Below are 10,560 nucleotides of genomic sequence, written 5' to 3' on the forward strand. Positions count from 1 at the left end.
AAAGACTAAATTGATTGCAATCCGTTTATATAGTTCATCGCCATGTCTGAATTTGTTAGCAAGCAACAAATAATGACCGCTTCTGCATGCACAAGAATAGTTTACGTACGTACGTACATGCGTACTTATGTACTCAGAGTCCTGATAGAAAAAAAATGGTGGTGGATTGTAAAACTGCATCTTCCAGGAAAGAATTAGTGACATACATTAATTTAAGAGAGGCCATGCACGTACGCGCCCCATATATAAAAGATCTACAGAAACTATATATTCTTTTTTTTTTACAACTACAGAAACTATATATTCAGAAGTACATTAGTATTCTGTAGCATTGCACCACATCTATTGTCAAATATACGATGATGCTGGTATTGATATGACCTTTAACCGTTCATCCGATTAAACAAAACTTTCGGATGTCATTCGCTGCTACATAACCTCACAACTCTAATGGGTAATAGAGTAATTTGTGATGACTCAAAGAGATCTATTACAGATAACTGTATATGTAACGGTTATTTATATCTATCAGTATCTGTAGAAGCCAATGACCATTAGTGATAACTAGTTATGTGAAATAACTTTTAAATAGTTGTTCCAAATGGAAGGATACATGTAACACCGGTTGTGCATGAACCGATATAAACGATTGAGAACATTAAATAAAACTCTCTCAGTTAGTCGATGACGCTTCGCCTCTTTCTCACTAGTGCAGCGGCCATCATTCTCTCTACCCCCACCCCTAGAGCCCTCGCGGGCTCTTCGTGCCCTAGCGATGCCTCTACCATTCTAGCAATGCATGATGATGATGATGACGAGGAGGGAGGAGAGAAACATCCTTTGAGGTGCTCATAGACGAGGTCCTCCATGACAGAGATGGATCTAGCCATGGCGACAATAGGAGCATTGGATCCAGCAACGACGCTTGGGGTTTGGTCCAACTTGTACCCCCATAGGTTGTCAATAACCACCTAGCATCCAAACCATGCTTGTACTTTGAGATTTCCTTAGCATTATTCTATTTCAGCATATAGGACACTGGTACTGTTTTTGGTCAAGAATAGACGGTAACATATTATGTAATCTAAGGACTAACAACGAAAATACGAGATATCTTTAGAAACACTATAGGTCGTTTGGTAATTACTCGCTCTGCAAGTACATTAGCCCATTAGGATTAAGGATATTTTTTAGATAATTGATTAAAAACCCGGCCTCTACATCCAAAGGGATGTACACAGCCAACCAAATTCATACATGAGCATTGAAGCTCTCCCATTACATGGGTAAACAACTATTAAAATATTGTCTTAACCAGAAAACAAGAACACCCAGTACCCTGCAAACTAGCAAGCAAACAACCTGACGCCCTGTAATAGACATAATCTAGGGGAGAAACTAAACTTGGATTCTCCTTCGGAAGTTCCAGCCGTATTTGGAATAAAACTCCAGCACTCTCATCTCTAGCAGTTTGCAGCGTTCCTTCATCAAGTTGTCGTCCTCTTCATTAAGCAGCAAGGACCAGCTTCTGGCCCAATATGTCGCTCTGAAAATCACCTGCAAAAAGGAATAAACCTGTGATCCATTAAAAACAGTATCATTCCTACTCACCAAGCTGCCCAACATAAAGCTGCTATACCCTCTAACGCTCTAAGCTTAAGCCTAAAGTTGACCCCGTTTAACCAATTCTCAAGAAGATGGGTCATGTTTCGCGGTGGACTAAAACCAAAAGTAAGCTGAACTACACTCCAAACCAATCTTATCATAGGGCATTCAAAAAACAAGTGTTGTATAGTCTCTTTTGCTCTACAAAAGCAGCAGCTGAGACTGCCTTTCCAATTCCGCTTAGCTAAGTTGTCTTTGGTTAAAATGACCCCTCTTTCAAATATCACAAGAAATTTTTATCTTTAGAGGAAGTCTTAGCTTCCAGATACAAGATTTTCTTGGGATTATGTTTTCAAACATAAGCTTTCTGTACATCGAGTTGACCGTGAATTCTCCATTTTTGTTAGCCCCCCCAGAGAAACGTATCCTTTTGCTCTTTTAAACTTAAGTCCATCACACTAGCTACAATCCTATGCCAAGCTTGGAGATTATCTCCTACTATGGCCCTTCTGAAGGAAAAATTCAACGAAGTTCTTCCAACTACTTAGCCACAACCTCGTTTTTATTCCTCACCAGATTATATAGCGATGGGTATTTCTTATCGAACGAATGTTTCCCAAGCCATCTGTCCTCCTAGAATCTTACTTGTGACCCATCTAGTAGTTTAAACGATCCATATGAACTGAAAGTGTCTTTAGCCCCCATTAAACCTTTCTAGAAATGAGAGTCCTCTCTTCGCTTCTGCACTTGCATGATGGTTTTAGAGAATAGCACAAGTAAGGATTTTAGTACCTCACGGTAATATCACGGTAATAGTATCTCGCGGTACGAAAAGAAGGATGAGAGTAAAACTCCCAAATTTTACATAGAAAACAGTGATACCTCATGGTATCTTCTCAAGGATGAAAAAATGTTCATATTATAATTATTTTCATGCTGTCTGGTATCGGTGGTAGTTTCACGCGGACGGGGGGAGGAAGAGGGATGTAGAACTAAGGTTCTCATGCTAAAGAGGACTGAACTACTACCTCCATCCCGAAGTAAGATTATTTTTTAGTTTTTTGATACAATGTTTTGACTCTTCGTCTTATTTGAAATTTTTTGAGATCAATATTTTTGTTCTTACTTGATGATAAAATATGAATAAGTACTTTATGCGTGACTAATTTTTTAAGTTTTTTACAAATTTTATAAATAAGACGAATGGTCAAACGTTGGATACGGAAAAACGAAAAATAAAGTTATTATGGACGGAATTAGTAGCTAATTGAGTAGTTGACGGTAATGTTCTGATCCAAGCCCAGAAGAGTGTGCTGCTGTTACTGTTGCGGCTTCTCGGGAATAATACTGTTCGATCACAGTCTTGTCTCTCCGACTTGTAAACCGAGTTGACTTGCCAGCTTGCATCACGAATAGATGAAGGCATCTGGGAGTATGCACTTGCCCTCACCCAATGGAGTAGAAAAGCCGCTCGAAAGTTACCTTCCAGTCGTTTAAAACTTTCATTTATTTCAGAAAGAAAAACTTACTCATTCTTTGTCCCAAAAAGATGTACTCCACTTTTGTCTCCCGCGCAAAATCGTCCGGTGTGATAAAGGAGCTGCTACACCGAGCAGAATTACTTCGAGTTCGATATCGATTTGTTAATGCTCTTCTTAAGTCTTAATGCTCAACAGTTCATCACATTAGCAGAGCAAAATGGCCATTAATCTGGAGATTAGCAAAGAAAATGGCCATTAATCTGGAGAGTAAGATGGCACAGACGAACTACTCCTAGCTGCTAATTAAGCTAAGCAAGTTACAGCCATGGCAACGGGCGGCGGCACGATGCTCAATCTCAGCTCGTGCTGTGCTCGATCATCGGCGTCCGCTTCCGCGCCGGCGACGTAGGAGGTTGCTCTTGCAGTGATCTCTTGCGGGTCGCGCCTGGTGACGTCTGGTCGTCGGCTCTGCTCAGGTGCACGCCGAACAGCTTGGTGCTGCCGCTGCCGGCCACCTCGTTGACAATCTTCTCCGATGTCCGCGACAACCGAAGCGCCAGCGTGGGCTGGTCTTCGGCCACCGTGAGCGAGCTGCTAGATGTGGCGCTCCGGCCGGACGCGTCACGCACCTCGGCAGCCGGCACCTTGCCGGTTGTGGTCGTTGGCCGTAGAATGCCGAGGCCGTGCAGGGCGGCCGCCGCGGCCGGGCTGGGCGCCACGGGACGCACGTGGTTCTGCACGAAGTAGATGATGTCGCTGTAGAGCTTGCGCATGTGCGCCAGCTCCTGCACCAGCGCCGCGTTGCCGCGGCGCAGCCGCTCGTTCTCCTCCATCAGCGACTCCTCCGGCGTCGCCGCCGCGCGGCTGCATTGCGGCGGCGGTGCGATCACCGGCCCCAGCGCGAGCAGTCGCGACGATGGCGGCGCCGCCGGCCCCGCCGCTCTCTCAAACCAGTGGCGCCGGTCTGTCGACACCAAAGCGCCCAAGCCACGCACCATGCCATCGCCATCGCGGAAGAGGCCGGCCGCGAAATGGCGCGGGGCAAAGAAAGGCGGCGGCGGCGGGAACGGTGGCCACGTTGCCGCCGCGGACTTACGCCGGTGGATCTCGCACAGCAGCTGCTTCTCGCCCTTCCTGAAGAACTCGTTGGCAAACTCCCACCTCTCCGGCACGACCTTCCTAAACCCCTGCATTTCAAACCTCCATTGATGTCACTTCAGTTTACTGCAAATGCAAGCGCCCATGATCACGAACGTAACACGTACATAGGTGTTGAGCTGCCGGACAAAGGAGGAGAAGTTGCTGTGCTTGAAGTAGTTGGGGAGGATGTCCCTCGCGAACTCCGGCGGCCTCCACACGACAAAGCTGGAGGCAGACTCGCCGCCACCGCCGCCGTCGTCCCCCCACGACACGACATGGTCCGTCGCGGGGTCGTCGACCAGCTGGTACGTCTTGGTCAGGAACGGCGCCGGCACCGCCGCGGCCGTCGCCGCCTTCTGACGCGCCGCGTCGCTCTCCTCCTCCCACTCCATCGTCAGGAAAGGCTCAGCAGCGATGACGATGGCGACAGAGGTTGGTTCAACGACGGACGGCATCATGGGGTACGTGCGTGCGTGGCTTTTATCGCTAGTTTCGGCTGGGTTTGGACATGTGCTTTGGGCTGGTAGCCTCGGGAAACATGCAGAGCAGGAGCAGCACACTGGGACTGGCACAGTATAGGGGAAGGGAATAATAACTGGCTGAATACGCATGTGCCTGCGCCTGCATGTATGTCTGCCTCCCCTCCCCTGCCCGGTGAGACCGGAGGCGGGGGCGGAATACGTACGTGACGACGGATTTTGCCCGTGAGGTGAGGCGCCGCGCGACAGACACCGCATCAGCGGCAGAAATTCCCTCGGGGGCAACACGGACGCGATGAGCCGCCGAGCGATCGAGATGGGCACCGCGGCTAATCGATCCGCGCGCCGTTTCCCCGTAAACTCGAGCTCATCTCCTCCGTTTTGTCCACCTTTCCAGCGCGACGCCCGGCTGGCTGTCCGTATTAATTTGCTTGCTGCTGCTGCCGCTGCCGCTGCTTCACTTGCAGTTGCAGGGCGGCCCGGCCGATCGAAGCGCGGAGAGGTGTGTACGTATCAACGCCATGGATATGATGGAGAGGTGCTATTATAAACGTGCCGACATCTGGAAATCTGCGTCGCCGTCGTCGTCGCTCTGCAACGACGCTGTTCATGCTGAAGATGCCGAATGCATGAGTATATATATGCGACCACTGTTAAGTCACAGTGCGAGGGGACTACGACGCATGCATGCACTCGAGTAGCCCTGTTCTGTTCCATGGTACGTACAGTCATGTCGTCATGTTTTCCGTATTCTGATCGAGCTTTATGTTTACGATAATACAGGAAGCGGTGGTTTGGATACGGAACTTTTTCTGGTATCTCGTCGTATAGGACGTTTGGATGTTAATTAGAAATATAAAATATAGTCTGATAATAAAACTAATTGTATAAATAAAAACTATTTTATTTGATAAATTTTTTAGTCTAATTAATTTACGATTAGCAAATGTTTACTGTAGCATCACATCTCGCAAAAGGGAAACAAACAGGATCCAAGTGCCAACACAGGACGTCCTTTCCTCGTAGAGACTGCATTCCATTACTAGGATTATCATTGTTAAAAGATTTCGACCGTCAATTTACAGATCTACTATCAGTACCAGAAAAAAAAAATCTATTACTAGCAGTTGACACGGTGGTATAAAGAGATACTACCTCTGTCCTCAGATGTTTGACGCCGTTGACTTTCTTATACACATTTGATCATTCGTCTTATTTAAAAATTTTATATAATTATTAATTATTTTATATCATTTCGTTTATTATTAAGTATACTTTGATGCATATTTTACAAAATAATTTGAATAAGACGAATGGTCAAACGTATGTAAAAAAGTCAACGGCGTCAAACATTTTGGGACGGGGGAATATGATCTATTCCCCCGTTCTATATTGTAAGATTTTTTTGACCTTGTCTAGATTTATATGTGGTAATGAATCTAGACACATATATAAAACAAATACATCGATATATAGATGAATATAGATATACCCAGAAAGTTATAATATAGAACGGAAGGAGTATTAGATTAGAAAAAATGAACCGCTGCATAGAGCGTTGTGAAACACCTAATTGCTCGTATGGAGTGTATAAGTGTGTTGGGAATTTTATGGTGCTTAAAGAAAATATCTCAAGGTTTTTTTCTTAAAGTTTTGATACTTCGAAATACATATAAGTTTTTATATTAAGAAATATGGTACCTCAAGATAATTTTTATGATGATAAAAATATTTAAAAGTTTTACTGGATAACTAAAAGACGTGATTCCGTCAAGACGAAATATATTATGAACCAGATGATATCAGTTAATATCAGGCAGCACAGAGGTAGCGGCGGAGTGTTCGAGAGGCACGGAGGACGGACGGAGATAGGCGCCAGTGGTGAAGCTGGTGGAAGTGGAAGGGAGTAGCATGACGCAGGTGCACCGTGCACGAGGGAGGCAGTGCCTGCGGCGCGAGCGCATGGGATGCGCCGACGGCAATGGACCGTGCAGCACCGGTGGCTCATTATCTCTTCCTGTCCGGACCGTCGTTCGTCCTGTAGATTTTCTAAAAGTTTTATGGTTTTTGTGAAAGCACATAGAGACATTAAATTTAATATAAAATTTGGATAATTTTATCATCCTTAAAAAATATCTCTTGGTACAAAAATTTACACATAAAAATTGGTATCAAATAATACTAGAAATTATGGTATTTTTTAGATCTTTTCAAGGATAATCTATATACTACTATAATCTGCTGCCACCACACCAACTTCTCTATACTCTATTTTTAAAAGAAAAAAATAATAATGGCCTACAAACTCTACTTATTATGAGAAGAAAAAAATGATGAGATTAATAGACCCATATTTCAATAACAAATATATGTAATAGTTAAAATATAACAAATGCAAAAAATAATATTAATAACGTGTTATGATATTTTTAAAAATTAAATCCCGTTGCAACGCACGTGCAATGCACTAGTAGCACTGAAAAAGCTCAATTTTACTCTAGTTACTTTGTATTCTAGTATGGAAATTTTTAGACTAGAAAAATTTTACCTATGGTATCTTTAAAGGACAGTGAAATTGTCGGCGTACGTATATTTCTTGGCATTAATATTGGGATAAAAGGCAAGTACAGTAACCAAGCAGAAATGATGGCCAATCGATCGAGAGCTCATCTGTGTTTACGTCTTAGCGTCAATGGCGAAGTGATCACACTCATCAGGGTCATCGGCATATATAGCTGAGTTTCAGAAACGGAAAGTTCAGCGAGAAACTTCTGCAGAGCCTCCAGCAAAGATAGGTAGAGGGAAATACTGATGAACAAAACGCTAAGGGCACGAACAACGCTCACCACTCCTGGGAGTGCATTACTATAGTTCCCCTTTTAACTTCCCTCAACCGTAACGAGTTACTATATTAACTCATGACAGACAGTCTCAGCTCATCTTTAATGGAGCATGAAAAAGTTCATACCTGTGACAGTCCATATTAACTCATGATAGACAGCCTCAGCTCATCTTTAACGGAGCATGAAAAAGTTCATTGCAGATGAGGCTAAGCAGGCATAGGTCACCACTAATAGGTCACGACAACACAGCCATGTCCCATCAAAAATGATGTATTATTTGTTATGGCTGCAGTGGTACAACCCATCACAGGTGAGACTATATACCTATGAATGATCATAACCACTCAGTCTTAGGTAATGTTAGTTTCGACAAGTTTTAGTTATGACGTAGTGTTTACCTCTGGTGGCTAACAAGGACACAATCATGACCCACCAAAAATAATATATTATATGTGCGGTATAATAGTATTATCCGTCGTACGTAGGTGAAGCAACGTATCTATGAAGGGTCATAACATCCACCTATCATAGGTAATGTTATCTCTGACTGGTTTTAGTTATGGTCCATCACTAGTAATTGAAAATCTAAAATTTAAAATTTTGTAAACGGTTTTGGATGGAGACATGTCCTATATCAAAGTTATAGATCTCAATAATATATAAAACTTTGTTACTAACATTAATTTCATTTCGGATCGTTTATGCCACTGAATATGCATTATATATAAGTGCCGAGATCTATTTATAAAACAAATTTTAATTTTTTTTAAATCACCTTGTACGTACGTACGTACGTATGTATGAAAGAAATTTGTAGAACTCAACCAGGTCTATAGTGTTATAATTGTCAATATTTTTATTTGATATAGTGTATATCACCAAATATACATTACAATCTTGAGATCTATTTTTAAAAATGAACTTTTGAATTTTTCAAACGATTTTGGATGGAGGAATGCCCCATATCAAAGTTGTGTATATTGATGAGATCTACAACTTTATAATTAACGATATTTTCAATCGAAATCATATGCAATATGAACTATTGACTACACATTCAAAAGAGAATATTTAAATGAGTAGAAACAAGTGGGTAGGCAACATGTGTGAACATGTGAGATGGTTAGAGTACGATGTGTTAGTAAAATTTAAAATATTCTTTGTTAAATTTATCTATTGATTAATGTATATAATTTGCATATACGTCTGGATTCATATGAATCTAGTCAATGTTAAAAGTCTTATATTATGAAACGGATGAAGTATATATCACGAGAGATTTTAATGTTCTTGAGAAAGTTCCGGTAGTTACTAAACTTTTTAAGCTAAAATTTTTGATATAATTAGATAGATATACTTAAAGGTATTAAATTTTGTAAGCGTTAGCATGCATTTCTTTCTCTCACATGTTTCTTTGGGCAAGCTTCTGTATGAAGCCTGTACATATATACTTTTATATACTTTTTTTCTTTCGTGCTTAACGTAACACCAATCGTTTGTCGGCTTCTATTCAAAAGATATATTGTGGACGTATATTTATTAGAAGTTTGACTTAGACCGAGTTCGGTAGGTAGGAGCTAAGTTAACTTATTTTTGTCATAGAAAACATAGTAATAGATTAGTACATGATTAATTAATTATTAAAAAATATAAAATAGATTAATATGATTTTTTAAAACAACTCTCCTATAGAAATTTTTTACAAAAATATACCGTTTAGTAGTTCAGAAAACGTGCGAGCAGAAAACGAGAGGATAAGTTAACTTGATAGGGGCAAAGAACACGGCCTTACTACATAATGAAGTCCAGGGAGTAGATTATTACTCCAACATCATCTCCATTCTTTCCATGTGAGCATGATGCTCGAATGACAAGGACACAGCTCTGTTCAAGTATCTGTAGATGCACAAAGCCTCCAACATAAAAGGTGAAACTCGAAATCCTGATATCTCATAAGTACAAAAGGGCATGAAGTGTGCTATGCATTCCCAAGCAAGGCCGATAATAGTCTATCTTCGAGAGACTACTAATCATACGTGCCAACTATCTTAAATTTCTGGCTAGTCTAATGAAAAAATACAAACATGTAAGAGACTATGTCTTGGCTAGCCATTCCAATTACCAAATATGTTAACTAGCTAGGTAACCAAATGTTGATGTTAAAAGTTGACTCGATGACGTGCCACACACGAGCTTTGGAAGTCACTTTAAGACCGTTTCAGTGCAAGATCTAAATTCTTATAAGATGCGCGAGTGTGCTAGTCAATTTGATCCTACAACTGACAAGATGAAGAATAAAACAAGCCGATCAGCTATCGAGCCAATAGGTAACGAAAAATCCAGCCGATCGAATGTTAGTGTAGCGGCATTTAGTCGATAGGCTGAACGATTGGCTGTTGAAAGCTTGGATCGGCTAGGAATCTGATACATATAAACTCAAATAGTTAAATAAACAGTGAATCCTTTGTTACGATCGGTCAAAATCAACTAACATTTAAATCTCATATGCCGATGCAACATAAATAACTACCAATATAAGTAAATCAAGCCGATTGGTGTATAAACAGCAAAATAAAGCAATCGGCTACTCTGTTAATATAAATATGATAAGCATGTAAATCGGCAAAGATCATTGGCTATAAACGACTGACGATCAATTAAGATCTACAAAATATCTTGCCTAGCTTACTAGGAATAATCTTAGAAGGTCAGACCAAACCAAGATATTTCAAAATTATGCCTAACAATGTCAGGATTGATACTAAACAAATCTAGATTACTATCAAGCCGATGAGCCAATGACTGATAACTTTATATATAATATAATTGCTAAAATTCTGTATAACATGTCAAATAGATAGTTTTGTCAAATAGATAGTTTCTTGGCTATGCTCTTAGAGACGATGCTCTAAGCGCTGAGTGATTCTAAATAACAAAATGTAGTCTAACCGTGAGCATTGTTGCAAATCATTTTAGCTGCATGCTGGGCAAAAAACTGCAGTTGTAGTTGTG

At 41.3% G+C, this 10,560-nt stretch overlaps 1 protein-coding gene across 1 annotated transcript; it reads right to left on the bottom strand.

Moving 5' to 3' along the window:
• Nucleotides 1-3,442: 3,442 nt before the first annotated feature.
• On the bottom strand, nucleotides 3,443-4,618 carry LOC121055114 (putative heat stress transcription factor B-4a). The gene is made up of 2 exons (XM_040526529.1): nucleotides 4,352-4,618; nucleotides 3,443-4,273 (listed from the first exon to the last, which is right to left on the bottom strand). The coding sequence occupies exons 1-2, from the start codon at nucleotides 4,616-4,618 to the stop codon at nucleotides 3,443-3,445; spliced, it is 1,098 nt and encodes a 365-aa protein (XP_040382463.1).
• Nucleotides 4,619-10,560: the final 5,942 nt, after the last annotated feature.

Source organism: Oryza brachyantha, chromosome 8 (genome assembly GCF_000231095.2).
Source record: "Oryza brachyantha chromosome 8, ObraRS2, whole genome shotgun sequence".
NCBI lineage: Eukaryota > Viridiplantae > Streptophyta > Magnoliopsida > Poales > Poaceae > Oryza > Oryza brachyantha.

Bases quoted from the DNA above. Each gene is read 5' to 3' on its own strand.
- LOC121055114 (XM_040526529.1), bottom strand. From the start codon at position 4,618: ATGGAGTGGGAGGAGGAGAGCGACGCGGCGCGTCAGAAGGCGGCGACG. The intron at 4,274-4,351 runs GTACGTGTTACG...TTTGAAATGCAG, and splicing joins TCCGGCAGCTCAACACCTAT to GGGTTTAGGAAGGTCGTGCC.